The following is a 19850-nucleotide window of genomic DNA, read 5'->3' on the forward strand; positions in this document are numbered from 1 at the left end:
TTCAATAATCTCCCGCAAGGAAAACTAACAATATTCATCATGTTAACACCAACTAGTAATTCTTGTTTGCAAACCTAGTGATAGGAATCTCAATTTGCTAGCATGTTTATTAATCTCAATCAATTAGTTGGTGATCAACTGAGGTCCAAAAGAAGTCACCTTTCATGATAAAGTTTTCTAGATTACAGGTTAATTAGCCCTCAACAATTTACTTGAAGTGGTAACAAATTACTCAAGTATTATGAAAGTGTTGACATACTTGTTTCGGAATGACCCCGTGGACTTTTAGGAAAACTACTTATTTTCCACACCGATTGCTTCTACAAGTTAAAAGTGATAAAGAAGCACTCTCTTTAAACTATTGCAGAATGGGGAGGAATTTCCCTATGCAAAAAGGTCAAGTACTGGCTGGCCCAATATGAGACTTGCAACTTCTCAAAAGTAGGGTCTTCCATGTCACTAAGCAAACAGTAATCAAAGCAAAGCACCCATAAATTTTTATCAATAAGAAATTCTGCAATGTCATTGGTATGATCATTTTGGAGATCAATAATGAAACTTAACACTCAATGGCAAACCATCATATATCTAATGGAGCTGGCTTTGGGACAAAGAGGTTGGCCTTGTATACCTTCAACATAGCATTGCTTGAGAGCAAGGTGGTCCTTCATTGTTTGTTCTTAAATTGCACCTGAGCTTACAGAGATGAAAAATGAAGAATCTGCCGGCTTCAGGTAGGGAAAGCATTTTCACCAGTTGGGAAAGAAACAAAAGGGTAATAACATTAAAACCGGTTCCGACAAGGGTTCCCAAAGTTTTGACAAATTGCTGATCTGGCATGACAGCCTTAATCGCTGTTTGGAATGCTATTGAAGTGGAATGCAGAGCAATTAATGTAAGAGCAGCAGCACTTGTGAAATAGCAAACATAGGAGGACTTGTTGCTGTTAACAGCTCCCCAAAACAGAAGGCAAGCTGCAATTATTGAGCAAGTCATGGCAATGCTGTCTGTGACGATGAACCACTTGAAATCATTATTTGACTGCAGTAGAGCCTGCCCTCGGTCTGGGCCTACATCATTGTTGTAGCCTCCAGGCATTGTGAAGGCAGCTGAAAATGTTACAGTTGTGATAAGTGTTGCAACCATCAAAAGGGTCTGACCCATTTGCATGTAAGTTTGCACTGCACTGGCTTCTTCTTGTTCAGCTCTTGGGGAAATCTTGATGTTGCCCAACAAAGAATGCGAGGTACCGAGATGTCCCCAAAAGTTTGGCATAATGTGCTGCCATTTCTATCAGATGAATTGTTGTATTTGTTAAGCATTATGACCAATTATATACAAGGGAAGGGATATTATGTATTTAGTACTCACCCTAGGAGATTTCATACCGGATTCCTTAAATGACCTATCAATGTCAAATGCTGTTTGGCCACTTTTGTTCTTGGAACTTTGATTTACTCTTCCATCCCACCTCAAGTAACATAGAATCCAAGTTTTTCTTTCTATGGTGGCCAGATGCAAAGGTGTGTTTCCATTGACATGAGGTTGATTTATGAGGCACTCCAGTTCTGTGTTTCTAGTACATACCTGACAACATTTGCTTGGCCACCAAAGATGGCCATATGAAGAGCATTCTGTCCATATAGGTCACAAATTTCTCCAGAGTCTGGACAATGTCGCATGATCTCTCTAATCACACTGGTATGACCTCTGCCTGCTGCAACATGAATCGGTGAATGGCCATCTTTGTCCAAAACATATGCAACAGACAAATCAAGTTCTAGTAATCGTTGAACTGTTCTGTGGTGGCCAAGGGATGCTGCGTAGTAGAGAAGCCTTGGTTGATCAGTTTCTTTGATCAGCTGCTGTTTGAACCGTAGGAGTACTTCCACGATCTCTTACAATGACAAAAATTGAGGTTGAGTTCAAATAAGAAAATACAGAAGTTGTGAAACTCGTATGACCCTATGTGCAATATATATATATAGGGGGCGGATCAGCACCACATATATATGCATTTGTGTGTTTGTGTGAATGGAATTTTATTCTATGAAACTTCAAATACCAAACCCATCTATCTGAAGTTAAAGTCCATAAAGAATTGCAGGGAGTTGGATATTATAGTAGTTGGTGAAAGTGTGTGCAAAGTGAAAGCATCCATTGCTAAAAAAGTTAGAACAGAACTGGGTCAAAGTATGACATACCAAAATGCTTCTCAATAACAGCAGCATGCAAAGTGGTTTGGCCATCTGACCCGCCATGACCTGATGATGCAGTTGATTTTAAAATCTGATTCAGAATCTCAAACATTCCTCCTCTTGCAGCCACATGTAAAGGAGTATCTCCATCTAAGTTTTGCTGTGTGAGAAAGGACCTGCATCTGCTATAAATCTCAGCCACAACCTTTGTGTGTCCAAATTGCATGGCGATATGGAGGGCTGTGTTTTCTCGGGGTGTAAGTTGATATAGTAGGCTCGGATTGTCATTAAGAAGTTGTTTGAGTAAGCAAATGTCACCTGACTTTGCAGATTTGTTGAGCCTTGGGTCCATGGAATGTTGGTAATGATCAACTAGTACATAATCTGTGGATGGTTTATTCAAGGCCTTGTGATTTTAAGTAGCAGTTGTGAAAGAATATATAAACTCATCATCCCATCTTAGTCTTGCTGTTGACAATCAAAAGTTTGCAATGGTTCATTTTAGTTTTCGAGACAGGTGGAAGAACGAAATACACGGAAAAATTCAAGCCAAGCTGACCACCATATAAACTACAGCAGAACATCACAATCCAATTTGAAAATATACATAACTTCTGGTGGGACGAGTTTTCACTGAGGCAGGTGCAACTCAAAGTCCTTCGTGAGGTCTACATGAATCTTTTCAAGAGGTTTATGCCCATTTCATACTCTAATCTGTCATGTGGTTTATCAATTCAACGCCAGTCATTCTAAAACTATGAAACTGGTCATAAGTATAACTAACTGATGTAATGTAAGATAGCGACGAGTATTTAAACACCAATTGGTTTCTTTAGAAGGCAGAAGCACAAAGCAATCACTATAATATGCTGGGAGAGAGTTAGAAGTCAAAGCCCTGTATGATTTTCTTCTGCAATGTGAGAAGCATGGAACTAAAATAATGTGCAGGTAGAAAAGACTTTGCTCCTTTTGAAAAGGTCAATCTTGCTAGGCTATATAAATAATATACCTTTTCTATGTGACTATGTAGTCGTTATAATTTTACCAATAATATAACACGTATGCTTGTTGAGGAGTGCTAAACCTCTTGTTTGAGCTTGCTCTAAAATGCCATATCGTGACAAAAAGAAGACCAAATTCATTATTATCATGAATATTTTTATTGTTTACAGAAAGTATCCTAATATTCTTTATACTTTTTTGTTGAAACTTTGTCAATGTTGCTGAAATTTGACAAGTGTCAAATATAAATTTTAAGGAGGAGGACCTCCTCCTCAATTTTAAGGAGCCAAGTCATGTTTTTCTTTTAATCACAATTAGATGACGTTATGAAGTGGGTCCAAATGAGTTGTTAGCGTCATTCGCAATGACAAAGGGGAAGTTATGGTGGCAATGGATGCAGGATTTCTACTTCAAAACGTGCAAAAAATTTGGCTTTTTACTTCAGATTGAAAATGTCGTTGGATGCAGGCTCTACTTCCATCTTGGTGGAATCAGATGCTCAAGCTGTTATTTGTCAATTGCAAAAATAAGAGGAGGACCTTGCGTCGGATGGCAATCTCATTGAAGAAGTTAAGAGGTATCTTAATCAGTTTCAGAAGATTTATATTTCTTATATCCCAAGAGATTGTAATATTGTTGCTCATAAATTAGCCGCTCATGCTATCAAATGTCAGCATGTGAAAATTTGGCATGAAGATGTTCCTCCCTGGTCGGAATCTTCTGTATTCGATGATGCCTGTAACCCATGACTTCTCTCAATGACTTATGTACTTGCTAAAAGAAACTAGGTAACGATTAAGCTCTACTGTATGTTTATTAACACTGTACTTTAAATTATAAACCCGTTGCAATTGAGGTTAAACCATGATTTTCATTTAACAAATTAACAGCAGCCAAACATATGCACTCTCTCCCTCGTCTAGGATCCACATTTTTCCTAATACAGCAGCCAAACATGCCCTAAATAAAAAGGTCAGGATCAGCAACCATATAATTTTATACACAGATAGTGACAGTCTTTGAATGTTTCCGCACTTTGAACAGTTGAGATTCTTTATGACATAAAATTACTTTTTTCTGAATTTTTTTTTATGTATCTTGGAGTACAAGAAAAGAAGGAAAAGAAGGAAAAGAAGGCATCAACTATATGAAATAATATCGAGTTACAAGACAAATACATCAAAATTGCATAATATTGTGGCAGCTTGTAATCTCTACACCCTATACAGCAGAATTGTTCTTCAAATAATGTGACAGATGTGCTGAAGGAGTAAAGTTGAACTAAAAAGTTGTGCAGAATCCACTCATTCTTCGTGATTTGTTCTTAATTCTGCAGCTGAGCTTGAGATGAGAAATGAAGAATCTGCAGGCTTCAGGAAGGGAAAACATTTTCACCAGTTGGGAAAGAAACAAAAAGGTACTAACATGAAAAGAGATTCCAACTACGTGGCCCAAGACTTCGGCAAATTGCTGATGGGGTATGACAGCCTTAACTCCTGTTGTGAATGCTATTCCAGTGGATAGCAGAGCAATATATGTAAGAGCAGCAGCAATTGTTAAATAGTAAACATAGGAGGACTTGTTGCTGTTAACCGCTCCCCAGAACAGAAGGCATGCTGCAATTATTGAGCAAGTCATGGCGATAGAGTCTGAGATGATGAACAACTTGAAATAGCTATTTGACTGCAAAAGAGCCAGCTCTTGGTCTGGGCCTACATCATTGTTGTAGCCTCCAGGCATTGTGAAGGCAGCTGCAAATGTTACAGTTGTGATAAGTGTTGCAACCATCAGAAGGGTCTGGCCCATTTGCATGTAAGTTTGCACTGCATTGGCCTCTTCTTGTTCTGCTCTTGGGGAAATCTTGATTTTGCCCAACCAAGAATGCGAGGTACCGAGATGTCCCCAAATGTTTGGAATAATGTTCGGCAATTCCTATCAGATGAACAGTTGTAGTTTGTTAAGCATTTTGACCAGTTATATGTACAAGGGATATTAATGATGTATTTAGTACTAACCCTGGGAGATGCAATACTGGATTCCTTAATTGACCTATCAATGTCAAATGCCGCTTGACCACATTTGTTCACGGAACTTTGATGCACTCTTCCATCCCACATCAAGTAATACATAATCCAAGTCTTCCTTTCTATGGTTGCGAGATGCAAAGGCGTGTTTCCAATGACATCAGGCTGATTTATGAGGCACTCCAGTTCTGGTGTTTCTAGTATATACCTGACCACATTTGCTCTGCCACCAATGATCGCCATATGAAGAGCATTCTGTCCATATAGGTCACAAATTTCTCCCGAGTCTGGGCAATGTCGGATGATCTCTCTAATCACAGAGGTATGACCTTTGCTGGCTGCAACATGAATCGGTGAATGGCCCTCTTTGTCCAAAACATATGCAATAGAAGTATCAAGTTCTAGTAATCGTTTAACTGTTCTATGTTGGCCAAGGGATGCTGCATAGAAGAGAGGAGTTCTGCCTTGGTGATCAGTTTCTTTGATTAGCTGCTGTTTGAATCGTAGGAGTGTTTCCACAATGTCTTACCATGACAAAAATTGAGCTTGAGTTTAAATAATGAAAATACAGAAGTTGTGAAACTAATATGACCCTATGTTCAATATATATGTATATACGTGTGTGTGTGACTGGAATTTTATTCTATGCAACTTCAAATACCAAACGCATCCATCTGAAGTTAAAGTCCATAAAGAATTGTAAGGAGTTGGATATTATAATAGTTGCTCAAAGTGTGTGCAAAGTTAAAACATCCATTGCTAAAACAGCTAGAACAGAACCACGCCAAAGTATGACATACCAAAATGCTTCTCAACCACAGCTGCATGCAAGGCTGTTCTGCCATCTGACCCGCCATGAGCTGATGATGCAGTTGATTTTAAAATCTGATTCAGAATCTCAAACATTCCTCCTCTTGCAGCCAGGTACAATGGAGACTCGCCGGCACCATTTTCAATAGATGCCAATTTAGGGTCAATTGTAAGCAAGAACTGAACCAATTTAATGTACCATTCCTCACAGCTTCATGTAAAACTGTATTTTTCCCCCTATTTCCCATTCTCAGCGTCTCAAACATGCCATCATTTGCATTCCTGAAGTCTTCCTGTGACATGGATAAAATTTCTCTGACCAGATCATTGAAGATAGAGAAGCAACCAATCCTTGCAGCCACATGTAAAGGAGTATCTCCATCTAAGTTTTGCTGTGTGAGAAGGGACCTGCATCTGCTATAAATCTCGGCCACAACATTTGAGTCTCCAAATTGCACAGCGATATGGAGGGATGTGTTTTCGAGGGGTGTAAGTTGATATAGTAGGCTGGGATTATCATTAAGAAGTTGTTTGAGGAAATAAATGTCCCCTGACTTTGCAGATATGTAGAGCCTTGGATCCATGGGATATTGGTAATGAGCAACTAGTACAAACTTTGTGGATGCTTTATACAAGGCCTTGTGAAAGAAAATAAAAAGTTATCATCCCACAGCTTAGTCTTATTGTTGATAGTCAACAGTTTGGAATGGTTCATTCATTGACCTCCATAGCCTTGTTTAAAAATCATGACGTGATTTTCAGGACAAGTGGATGAACAGAATCTGCAGTTCAATTCAAGTAAAGCTAACCTAACTCAAAGTCTGTGTGAGGTCTACATGACAGTTAGTTGCACATAACTTTCCAAGAGGGTCAATGCCCCTAGGTATCATACTATTATCTGCTACGTGGTTGATCAGTTCAAATCCAGCCATTCTAAAGCCAGAAGTTGTTCATAATTTAAACTAAGTGATTAGTTATTTAAAAGCCAGAAGCAGAACGCAATCACTATAATATGCTGGGAGAGAGTTCAAAGTCAAAGTCTCTCTTGTTCTTTTTTTCTTGCGCAACAAATTTTCTTTTCTTACTTAGTGAAAGTCAATGCAATTGCTTTCACTTAATTTTTTTTCTTTCTAATGGTTGGAGTTCAAATGTCTCCTCTGCTTTACAGTAGAATTCTATTTTAATCCGAACCGAATGAATGATCTTAACTTATGGACACCTTTTGCTCTTCTTTTTTGCATTTAATTTTTTTTCTTTTCACCCTTTCTCCAACTCCAGTTTTTTTGACGGATTTTCCTTCTTGTGTGCTGTCTGGTGTAAGAGCTCTTCCTCCTATTGTTGTTTCACATAAACAATCTCATTGAACATTTCAATGAAGTTGTTATCAAAATTTCCTTTTGGAGCAACTCAACTCACAAGAAATAGTGAGTGCAAAATCATCCTGTATCAAATGGAGGGCAAAGAAGGTTGGCCTTGGATTCACGTAGTCCTTCAAGCAAGTTTTTGTTTTGTGGTTATTTGGCTACTTTTTTTGCAACAAACCTTCTTTCTTTTGCTTGCAGCCAATTTTCCTTTTGGTATCCAAAGATCAAATGGTCTTAGACCAATTATAATGTTTTTTAAGTTCTGATTTCATGGATAAGCTCCCAAAGAAAATGTATTACTCTAACCTAACAATGCAACAAAATGGAAATGGAAACTCGTCTAGACAGGGTGCCCTGATTCTCGTCGGTCAACCACTGGATATATGATTACTATTGGAACCAACCTCATCTCCTGGTGTTCCAAGAAACAACCCACTGTCTCGCATTCTAACATAGAATTGGAATACCGCACCCTCTCTTATGCTTGTGCTAAAACCACTTGGCTCTGTCTGCTCCCTCCTTCTTGAATTGGGTGTGCGTATTCGGTTCTCGGTCCTCCTCTATTGTGACAGTCTCAACACCACTCACATGGCGGCCAATCCAGTTTTTCATGCCCGCACACATCACATTGAGTTGGACTACCACTTTGTCCGTGAAATGGTTGCTCTCGGAAGTCATCAAGTTTGCTTTGTTCCCTCTGTTGACCAACCTGTGTACCAGGTTACAAGGGCCCTTCACAAACCACGCCATCAACATATGTCTTCCAAACTTGTTCATCCTGCAACATCCAGTTTGCGAGGGGTGTTAATGCAGTTTTCCTTTCCTAGCACATACGGAAGTCAACCTCACAATCTCCTCCTAGCAATTAGCTTTCCTACTATAAATCAGATTGTATTTATGTCTATATTATTTCCTACCTTAAGTAGACTTCCTGTATTTGTATAAATAGGGAATTTGTATAATTTGTTTACTACAAGGGAAATATATTCTCTACAAAAATGTACTACTCTCACCTAACAATGCAACAAAATGGAAATGGAAACTCTTTTTTGCACTCAGCCTTAATATATATATATATATATATATATATATATAATATAGGAGGTTGAATTTGAGCAAATAAGGGGTTGAAATCAAATGAAACCATCCAAAATTCAGATGAATGTTTAAAAAGAAAATCCTAGATAGGGGTTTTCTAAGCTAGGATAACCTTCAGTTATAATTAAAAACTCACATAGGTGACATCGTAATGACTATTTAAGGACAAATTGGAAAACCTAATATATAAAATCATTATCTATTCATATTATATCACGTGATGGAATTACGGTCACATTCAGAAGCTTTTCGATGGGAGAATTGGATTAAGGTGATTTTTGAGAAGCAAACACACACACCCTACTTTGTTGCTTCCTACTCTGAATGCACCAAGATGCATTTCTAGAAAAGCACTTCCTGGTATGATTCACTAGCGTAGTGGTTTGGAGCAATTGTCCCCCAGACAAGGTCATGGGTTCGAGTCCTAGCATCCGTTTAGTATATTATCGCCCCTCTCAAGAGGAAAGGTCTTTAAAAAACAATTTATCATGTGAATTAAACGGAAAGAATGGTCCAACTATTTGTAGTTTTTCTTTCATGATAATGAAGGGAATCGAATCCTAAACCTTTTTGTTTTTATGAATACAAACTAAAGTCTAAATTAGGGAGAGAGATTTCTAACGCACACCATTAAGCACTGGGATCCACAGAGGCGCAAGGAGGTGCATTGCACCTCCTCTCGCTAGAAACTTCCTTGGGGATGCCAAAATTTGCCCCTCTGCTAGTGCCCATCAATTGTTCGACAAAATGCCTCAAAGACGTTGTATTGCTTGCTGCATTGTGAGACCCTGAATATTTACCTTATATTGTTGGGCTCGATCTCACGAGCATGTAGGAGAAAACGGTTCATCCATTGGAGCTCCACAACCAAAGTTATGAATTTTCGAAGTTAAGTTGTAGGGGCACAGTTTAAGGAAGAAGAAGACTCCGCGTCAGTGCTTTTGATTTTGATTCTTTTTTAAATGGTCCAATAGCAAGCTGACACATGTCTATTTCTAATTTGCCTAAATTAAAAAAATTCATTAAAAACTCATATGTGTGCCAAAAATTTCACCAAAAAATTACCTCAAACTTTTAATCATGTGTACTTTTATTTCATGACCTCCAATTTACATGTGCTTTTGGTTAGATTAATTGGTATTGACTTTTGTTAGATTAATTATGTAATTGACATGGATTTTGTTCATATTTGATATGAATTTTGGAAAACTAATTGTGTCAATGACAAGGATTTTGTTCATATTAATTGATATCCATATAGACTATAATCAATTAGTTGTAGACATAAAACTCTTATTTGTTTTAATTATGAGTGACATTAGTATTGGTTAAATTCTAAGGGCATTTGGTTGTATAAATTTTTTTTGAATTTTTAGCCTCTTTTTTTTTTTAACATACTACACGTATGTTAGGACTTGAACCCATAGCCTTGCTTGAGTCCTTCATAAATTTGTAGCCTTTCAAATATTGCACCTTCCCTGAAAAATTCCTGGATCTGCCACTTCCATTAAGGTGTCACATGAGGCTTCAAACCTAAGATTACTAGTTTACAAGTCAAAGACTCTTCTCCAAGGGTTGTCCTCTACCTATCTCAATGCTGGGAAATGCTAGCAACCTTCTCTTTTAGACCCTCTCTCTTTTCCTCATGTCATGTGTCATTTTCTTTACACTTAATACAATGTCATTAATGCATAGCTTTTATCTTCCAAAGTTACCCTTATTGAATGTATTAACTTTCTTTTGAATTACTATTAAAAAATAATAAATGTTATTTAATATAATAAATATATATAATAATTTAACAAACACAAATTTTTAACAATATGAATTTATGGTGATTTTATTGGCACCCCAAAATTTGCTCTTTGCACCCTATATTCTCCTTACACCCGACTGAATTTTAGTAAATTTTAAAATTACTCACTACACCTCATTTTTCTTCCTAGATTGCCCTCATGAACCTCATTCCTTAACTGACCTGTGTAAACCCCATTGAAATCGTTACCTTGTTCAGTGGTAGTCCACCATATTTGTTTTTGTTTTTCAGTGGTATCCACTGAATGTATTTACGTTTTTCAGTAGTAGTCCACCAAATATGTTTCCGCTTTTTAGTGGTAGTCAACCGAATATGTTTCCGTTTTTCAGTGGTAGTCTCATCAATTCGTTTTTTATTTCCGTGAATTCGTTTCTTGTTTTAGTGATCATCTTTCGAATTTGTTATCGAGTTTGTACTTAATATTATTTTTTACTAGGAATATGAGCACCTTAGGTGCATGTCGAAGACATCTACCATTCGTTAGTGAAATTGGTGGGCTAATCCAAATAATGATATATTCAAATGATACATTCAGATGTCTGGATTAGAGCAACTTATTAGGTGTTCTTATCGGAATGCAGATAAGATTGTTGTATCTACCTTCGTGTTGAGAGATGGCATCCCAAAACGAACATATTTCACATGCCTTTTGGTGAGATGACCATCACATTGGATGATGTGTCATATATTTTAAAGGTTGTAGGGGACTTTTTCCTCCAGCATGCAAATGGGTTCTGTAAAATGGCAGACTGATGAAATTGTCCCCTTTGCTTGAGTTCGAAAATTAAGCCCCAAAATACCTCGAAATGGCAGTAGAGCCTTAGAAAGTATTTTGGTTACCTTTACCAACCAAAATAATGGCAGCTTACAGGTAATTTCTTCATACTTACAGATAAACTCTCAAGCTCAGTGTGAGTGGCATGTAGCATGGGAGCAAAATCAACATGAGTTTAGCACTAAGAGAAAATTTAGGCTTGCTTTGAGGGAAAAGAAGTGTTAGGGTAAGGAAGGAGAAGTTTTGTAAGAGATTTGGCTAGGAAAGGGAAAATGAAGAGCAGAGTTCTTCCGGCAGCTGCCAGAAGAGCAAAACGGAGAAGAAGATGAACAGTGCACGAGATTGCTGGGTTTTTGTAAGTTAGAAAGAAAGCTTGCTCTCTGGGTCTGAGTTGTGGCTAATGGTGAAGTATTTGGTGGTTTGGGTAAGTTTCAGCAGCCTGACAAAAGCTATGTCAGACTCTGGAATGGCATGGCAGAATGGGAAGTGGGAGGAGACGGAGGAATAGGACACGAAATTGCAGAGATTTCATGGTGAGAGATAAAGCTTGCTCTCTAGATGTGGGTTGATTTCGTTGGGTTGAAGATGCCTCAATTTATAGCAGTTGGAAACCATCACTTCCTAAGAAACCCTAATGGCTTCCATCCCATTTTGTCAAGTCTTTCCCTTCTTTTCTCCTTTCATCCCTTCAATCATCCTTTTTTGGTGAAATCTTCTCTGCCCATTTGTACAAAATCATGGATTTTTTGGAGCTCAAGGCCCCCTTTCCCGCGGCTGTTTCAGACTCCTATTTTCAGCCATCTTTCTTCATTCTTTTCTCTCCTCTTCAAGGCTAGGTCTGATGAGGGAAGGAATTGAATATACATGCTAGTTCAAAAGGTGCTTCTGGCAGCTCGCAGACTAATATTCCTTGGTTCTTTGAGCGTCTCTGGTTTGGAACTTGCTTCCTCATGTGCTGCAACCTCCAGACCTCCCCTTCGTGGCTTTTGTTCCTCTAGCTAGGTGTTGGTGCATTTGTAGCTTATTATGGTAGTTGTATGGGCCAAGATGGTTTATCAAGCAAGTGGGCTATTTAAAACGTTTGGGCTTTTTAGTTGAGTCAATAGGCTATTTTGATTGGGCTTATTTTTGGTTGGGTTATTTTTGGTTAGGTTATTTTGCTTGGGCTATTGGGCTACTTTTCTCTCTTGTGCTCACCCACATGTTTGGGCCTAAGAAATGGGCTTGAGTCTCGAGGCTCCCAAGCAACCAAAAACTTTTCATTTCTCAGCCCATCAATGGGCCTCATGTTGATTTATTATCATCCATACCACAACCCACTCAAGCAAGCTCATTCGAGTGGCTTGGACCCACTTAGGCTTGTAGCATGGTTGGGTATGTAATAATGGTTTCCTACTTGGCATGGCATGTCGCTTGGCATGACATATCGCTTGGCATGCTTTCAATTATTATGCTTGACGGGATAATTAGCATGGATTTGCGAAGGTAATGCATTTTATAATCTTAATCTCGATTCCTAACATGACGAATTATTTATTTGGCATGGCGCGTGTGGTGTGACTCGTATATGACGAGCCTTCGTGTACTCAGATATGTGATTTTTCTTAATACAGTAGCGTATTGGACCGAAAACTTATTTGTGCCCAACCGTGGACTTTTTTGAGCCAACATTAGCCCCCTTGATTATTGGGGCCATGAATGTGTATTGAAATGGTCCGAATAATCAATTTTCAGCCCAAAATAAATTGCAGTGGCATGGCATGACATGAGTTTAGGAGCAGCTCAAGGATGACCAGTTAAGGGTCTCTGAAATTACAGCCAGATCTTTTCTGGGAAGGTTGGAGGTGTCGCAATGGTCCCGCTTAAAACCCAATCCTTCTTAAACACCGAGGGTGTTGCCTTGAAGAATTTTCCTAGACACTGTAATTTTGGAGGTCACTTACTATAGTTTTCAAGAGTTGACCTATTTTGTGGCATGATATAGAAGAAAATGCTTGATGGATTAGCCCAAGATAACTACTTAGCTTGCGTGATTTATTTGCTTGAGTGACTAGAGAGGCTTGATTTTGCTTGATTGTGGTTTGCAAGAGTTGCATTGACTTGTGTATCTAATATTAGTTATGTATGCTTGATTTTGGCTTGCATGATTGGCTTTGACTTGTATATTTGGTATTTGGCTTGATGCTTAGCATTGACATGTATGCTTGATTTTGGCTTGATACTTGTTATTGGCGTGTATGCTTGATTTTGGCTTGTATGCTTGGATGCTTGGCATTAGCATGTACTGGAAGGATATTTGAAATAGAGCAGGTGCTAGCAAGGTGTTTGAAATATGGCATGTGCTGGAAAGATGTTTGAAAACATGGCAGGTGTTGGAAGGATATTTGAAACAGGACAGGTGTTGGAATGGGCCGAATAATTAAACCCGACCCAAAAAATCAAATTTGTATTTGTAGAGAACTTCTCTTCTTCCCGCGTGCAAAATGACGGCGTGTCATAATTGGCCCCAGCGGTTATGTTGCATTTGCGCCCAACGCCAAACGCCTTCTTCCTTTCTTTTTTATTATTTTCTTTCTTTCTCTTCCCTTTTCTTGCACCAGACCCAACTTCTTCCTACTTTTCTTTTCTTCGTTTTCTCTTGTTCCCCTAGCTCAAAACTGAGTGAAGGAGTAAGATCAAGTGGAAAACATCTGCCTCCAGCCGCTGGGAAAAAAGCCCAAGTCGATTTCGACCCCTTCAGCCCTTCTCCCTTTGAAGAAGCCCTTCTCCCTTTGAATAAGCCCTTCTGCCGTTGCTGGAAGGGACCTTTTTGTGCGGGTTTTCCTCTATGATTCTCAATTTCGCTCCCTTCTTGGTATATTCAAAGTCACCCGTTGGGATTTTAGCAAGGTATGTCCCTTCTCTAACTTTCTCTTGGATTTATTAAGGAATTTGCTGGGTTCCCTTTATCCATGAATATTGCCCTTTGTTTTGGTAGTCAAGCACCAAACCCTCTTTTGACCTATTTTGTTATTGCAGCAACGTGAGTGCTTACAATGTGGGTGCTAGCAAGGAAGGGCTCGCACTAATCTTCTGGGATTCCCTTTTCTTTGATTTGCTCGAGTTGCTGGAAATGTGCCAATTTCCTGTGAGAACAAAACTATTGGTATGGGTTTCTCCCTTTTCCTCTTCTTACTTTAATCTTGCTCTGACCTCTTTTTTGTATATGAAAAGGCTGAACTTGGCATGATGTGCTTTATTTTCTGATTTTCTCTCATTCTCTTCTTTCTTCTTCTTCTTCAAGACCCAAACCCGTGGGTATTGTGCAACAATACATAAGTCATATTTCAGAAGCTCGGATCAGAAAACTTCCTTGATCAAGTTGTTTATCTGTTCGAGTACTATAGCCAGTAAAATTTGCATAATTTTTTGAATTTTTCTGATATCTCAAAGCTGGTTTGCAACTTCTGCATTCATCCATGGCTGGTGAGTTTTTGTAGATTTTTCTTCTGCATGTGTCTTTAACTTATGATGCTCGTATGATTGTGCTTGCTTCACAAAATTTGCTTGAAATTATGTTGTTTATAACATATCCAAAATTGAGGATCATCCACCCATTATAGTGCTCTCTGCCTCCATTTTTCTAAAACATGTTCATGAGTTGATGTTGATGCCTTTGTTGCATGCTTGTCTTCTATGCTTGAATGCTTGAGTTTCGCTGTATTTCCCAAAATTTGTGAACTAGAAATCGAATTCTAAGGTTGAGCTTTTGATCTAGGATTCTAGCTTGGTGATAAACAAGAGTTATACAAGCTCACTTGGGTATGCATGCCAAGTGTTTGTCAAAATATCTCAAAGTAGCTTGCTGACTGCTTTTTGAACTTTTGAAATGTTTCTTTTCGAATCTGAGTTGGAGCTTTTGAGACATAAAAATGGACTTCTCAATGGTTATGTTGGAATTGGTCTTGCATCACTTGAAGAAAAAATGAATTTTCGGTGGAATTTCAAAGTAAGGGTTAAGGTACTGGAGCTGTACAGTTTCTGCTGCATGGGCTGTCTTAGAAATCTGTTTGACATGCTTCCCTAGCTCGAAATGCAACGAAATTTTGGGAAAATGAAGCTTGATATGTCCAGTTCTAATGTAGAAAGTCTGGGATTTGTTGGTTGTAAGCTTGATTTATAGTGACTTTCTAAAGGTGGGATATTCTAGCTAGGATGGTTGGAAAGCTTGTGTATAAGTTTTGCTTGGCATGTTGCTTTTACTTGGGAATTTAGCATGTCCTTTCTGTTGGCATTGAGTGCTGATCTGAGTATTGCTAGAGCATGTTCTTGAGCAATATTGTCGTGAGAGCATGAAGTGGAATGGTATTTTTGTAAGAGCATGAGTTCTTCAATTTGCTTGAAATGTCCGAATTGCTTGGAATGCTTGAATGAAATGAAATTTCTTGGTATGTGGATTAGTATCACGCCCTGTAAATTTTGTCTAATGCTTGATAGATGAGTTTGCTTGCACTTTGAGAAATTTATGCTTCCAGCGCCTTCTTTTGTGTATAAGTACCTTTCCGGCGTATGATTTTGGCTAACGTAGTCTCTTGTTTAGAAGCTTCAAAGCATGATAAAGCATGAGAAGTCTAATTTTCTAGGATTTTGATAACATGAAAGTGAGTCTTGGCTGCTTGCAACTTGTCTTTGGAAAAAATTATGCTTCAATAGTGATTACGCTTCCGGCACCCCATTTTCGTTTACGAGTTCCCTTCCAGCACTTAATCTGGTCAACATACTCCCTTGTTTCTTTTTCAGGCTTGATTGAGAGGTTCCAAAGCATGAGGAATGTCATTTTCTTACTGATTTGCTGGGAACTTGATAGAATAAAGGTGAGTTTTTGGTTACTTTCACGGATGTAATGAGTTTGTTGAAATGTTGCAAGGATAAATTGAGCTTTGGGAGTTAATGAGCATATACACTAGCATGATGTTTGAAATAGGAGAGGGGCTAAGAAGATTTGAAATAAGGCAAATGCTAGAAATTCTTTGCTTGTAGAGTAGGAGCTGGAAGAATGGAAGAAAATATGCTTCTGGCACCTCTGGTTTTTTTTTTTTTTTTTTTTTTTTGTTGTGCACACGCCTCGCATAGGTGGGGCAGGAAACCTTGACGCTTCGCTGGAACCTTCAAATCCTCCAGCCTTCTAACTTGGATATTTGGGGTTTCGCTTTAATCTTTTGGTAAGTAACTCCGCTAATTTGAATGTTCCAAGAATAAGCATAGACTGGTGCATGGCCTAGGCTTACTCCCCTTGTGAACATATGCTTGATTAATTGTAGACTTTGTTCTCGGTTGCGAGAAGTAAGAATGCACGTCTTGCAATGCTTGATTTTTGTTCCGAAAGAGAATTTACTTGTCATGCTTATTGACTCACAGGATGACAACTTTGCTTGTCACGAACTTGGGTCAGAAATTGCATATTTGTTTGAACTCCTTTTCTTTTAGATCAAGAGCATCTCACAAGGGGCGGAGGATACGCTTCCTTCCCCTCCCCTTGGGACACCTGACTGCGGCACCTCTTCGCACTTCCCGCAACGCTGCCTCCAACTTCTCCTTGCCCGGCACACCCGACATAGCTTCCGCACTCTCCACGCTTCAGCGGCGCCTTCAACTTCTCCTTACGCACACCCGACATAGCTGCCGCACCTCTCCACATTCCAGCAGTGCTGTCTCGTGGTGAGATTATTGATGACATCCATAAGGACGGTGATGCTTCCACCTCCGTAGGGAATTTATCGGAGAAAAACATGTTTTGGCAAGATTGGGACAATTCCTTCATGGCGTTCAAAGCCTTCTTTGATAGCGGTGTTACTCATAGCATGAAATCTTCGCATGGTTCTGTTTCCTTTGAGACCATAGGATGCATGGATCTTTAGCATGTATAGTTTTATCGTCCTTTGACTGTAGTTTTTTTTTTTTTGACATTCTAACGACTACGTTGTTATGACTTTGTAATTTGGCATTGAACCACTGAAGCTTGTATTAATTTTTTGAATGCTAAAGGCAGGTTGTAATTCGCATGTCTCATATATAATAGCTTGGTTGGCAAACGTCGTCTTTGTAAACTGTTTGAGATTTTCTGACAGGTTGGATATCCTTAAAAATAAGGTATATGCTGCCAAAGTTTCGACATGAGCGGAATTTCTAAAGTTTCTTTTGCATGGTTTATCTAGCCTCTAGGTTTGAAAAGCAGCTTCTTGCCTTCCTTAAAAAGGGCCAGACTAGCATGTGCATGATTCTTACCAAGGTTTTATAAAACTCCCAGATGTTGTTCCAGCACCTCAAGATTGCGTGCTTATTTGGAATAGATTGGTTTCTCATGCCTTATGCTATTTTTTGCTTAAGCGTGATGCTTGTTGATGGTTCGGGACCCCATTCAAGTGACTTTGCTTGGCATGGTTACTGCTAAGAGGCTTAGCTTTTTAAAGGGAAGTTTGCTTGTCTATTTTCTTTTTTCTTTTCAAAGAACATGCTTTGCAAAACAGAAGAAGATAAAAGGAAAGAATTCTAGAGGTTTTTTTTTTAATCTTTTTTCAAAATACTCCATTCTCATTGCAAATATCATTTTACACCTTGGCATGCAATAATGGTGGTGCATTCTACCAAAGTTGTGAAAGCATATGGTGAAAACACAAAAGGAGTTCATCTTTGAAATAAATTTTAAAAGCCAAAAACAAAAGGATAGGTGCAAAAGCAACTTAGTAGTAAGGCTTTGAGCCATTTTTCATTGATAAATACCCTCATCAAATTAAGCCCCCAAGTATGAAAAGGCCAAGGAGTGTGCATAACTTGCAATAGCATGAAAGCTTGTGGCTTATGTTGGCATGTATTTGGCATGTGTTGTACTAGGCTGCCATGCTCTGTAGAATTATTTAACAGAGCCACAGCTGTTGATCTACTTGCATGCGACTCATGACCCTACTAATCAAAGAATGATTTGCGGCTCTTATGAGAGGTTACGGCAGTAGTCTCTCGATAATCTTGCTGATCAAATGAAGCCCCCGAGTGGCGTTCTTCCTCTTCACCCTTCCAAGCTTCCTGCCCATTTAGTTTGACTGAAATGCTTGTTTTCTTCACTACTTCCAGCAGCCAAGAAAATTAGGTAATGCCAATATTTTCCGAATAAACTCTGTAATCTGCCACGATGTTGCTGATGCAAATTTTGACGAGCGCTTCTTCATCCTTCTCATCATAGCAATCCAAAGATAGGTCCCGGAACCTATGCACGAAGTCCACAGGATCTTCCCCCTGTTTTTGGCGAATGTTGTTGAGTTGAATGGTAGTAACTCTTTCTTCATATTGGAAGTATTTCTTAAAGAACCTGCTTGCCAAATCTTCCGAGAACAAACAGAGCCTGGTGCCAATCTCATGTACCACGTACAAGCATGATCGGTAAGACTTTTCAAAAAATTTTGAAGCCAGAGATTATAATCACCAGCATGTGGTCCCAAGGCATCAATGAAACGGTTGACGTGCTCCTTCGAGCTCCCTTTCCTTTTATCGAAAAGGACAAAGCTTGGTGTTTCATAGCCATTAGGATATGGCTGCTGGAATAGGCATGATGGATACGGCAGTGAGGGACATACTTCCAATCTTCCTGGTTTTGGCTTAGTTTATTTTCCAGCATGGCGATGACATCTTCATGGGCAACAAAAGATGGCCCCTTTGTTCGCACCTTCCGATGCAGCAGATTCCTCTTGGAGTGGTCTTTCGTTTTCTTTGCTTGGCTTGGACACTGAACTTTTAGCTCTTTGATTGTGTCCACCATCCCCCTCTGGGTTTCCCCATGGCATGGATGACTGCAACAAGGTCTATGAGGGTGAAAGCTCCCTCACTTGCATGTTCTTCTTTTCTATTTGAGACATTTTGCCTTGACTCCTAGTCATCGTGGTCCAACTCGTCTTGGGAAGTCATGTTGTCGCTTCTGGTCTTCTTCTTTGGAGGCATCGATGAAGATAATGGCTTAATCTCTAGCAAGTCGCCAATTTATGTAGGGGACTTTTTCCTCCAACAGCTGCAAATGGGTCTCTTTGTAAAAGGGCATCGATGAAATTGTCCCTTTGCCTAAGTTCAAAAATTAAGCTCCAAAAACCTCGAAAGCGCAGTAGAGCTTTAGAAGTATTTTGGTTATCTTCACCAACCAAAATAATGGCAGCTTACAGGTAATTTCTTCATGCTTACAGATAAACTCTCAAGCTCAACGTGAGTGGCATGTGGCATGGGAGCAAAATCAACATGAGTTTAGCACTAAGAGAAAATTTAGGCTTGCTTTGAGGGAAAAGAAGTGTTAGGGTAAGGAATGAGAAGTTTTGTAAGAGATTTGGCTAGGAAAGGGAAAATGAATAACAGAGTTCTTCCGGCAGCTGCCAGAAGAGCAAAATGGAGAAGAAGATGAACAATGCACGAGATTGCTGGGTTTTTGTAAGTTAGAAAGAAAGCTTGCTCTCTGGGTCTAAGTTGTGGCTAATGGTGAAGTATTTGGTGGTTTAGGTAAGTTTCCAGCAGCCTGACAAAAGCTATGTCAGACTCTGGAATGGCATGGCGGAATGGAAAGTGGGAGGAGACGGAGGAATAGGGCACGAAATTGCAGAGATTTCATGGTGAGAGATGAAGCTTGCTCTCTAGATGTGGGTTGATTTCGTTAGGTTGAAGATGCCTCAATTTATAGCAGTTGGAAACCATCACTTCCCAAGAAACCCTAATGGCTTCCATCTCATTTTGTCAAGTCTTTCCCTTCCTTTC

General features: G+C 39.1%; 1 protein-coding gene, 1 long non-coding RNA gene and 1 pseudogene across 2 annotated transcripts; 1 reads left to right on the forward strand and 2 right to left on the reverse strand.

Annotated features, from left to right (window-relative positions):
• Positions 1-520: 520 nt before the first annotated feature.
• Positions 521-2424, reverse strand: LOC103342544 (protein ACCELERATED CELL DEATH 6-like; annotated as a pseudogene).
• Positions 2425-4319: 1895 nt separating this feature from the next.
• Positions 4320-6653, reverse strand: LOC103342501 (protein ACCELERATED CELL DEATH 6-like). The gene is given in 4 exon segments (XM_008246134.3): positions 4320-5132; positions 5216-5748; positions 6025-6231; positions 6234-6653. Coding segments are annotated over 4 exon segments (1776 nt in total). The 5' UTR covers positions 6619-6653; the 3' UTR covers positions 4320-4481.
• Positions 6654-13643: 6990 nt separating this feature from the next.
• On the forward strand, positions 13644-16179 carry LOC148918862 (uncharacterized). The gene is made up of 3 exons (XR_016125296.1): positions 13644-13976; positions 14106-14232; positions 15867-16179. It is a non-coding gene; the product is annotated as an uncharacterized LOC148918862 (long non-coding RNA).
• Positions 16180-19850: the final 3671 nt, after the last annotated feature.

This window comes from Prunus mume, linkage group LG3, assembly GCF_029339155.1.
Source record: "Prunus mume cultivar Tortuosa linkage group LG3, ASM2933915v1, whole genome shotgun sequence".
In the NCBI taxonomy this organism is placed as follows: Eukaryota; Viridiplantae; Streptophyta; class Magnoliopsida; order Rosales; family Rosaceae; genus Prunus; species Prunus mume.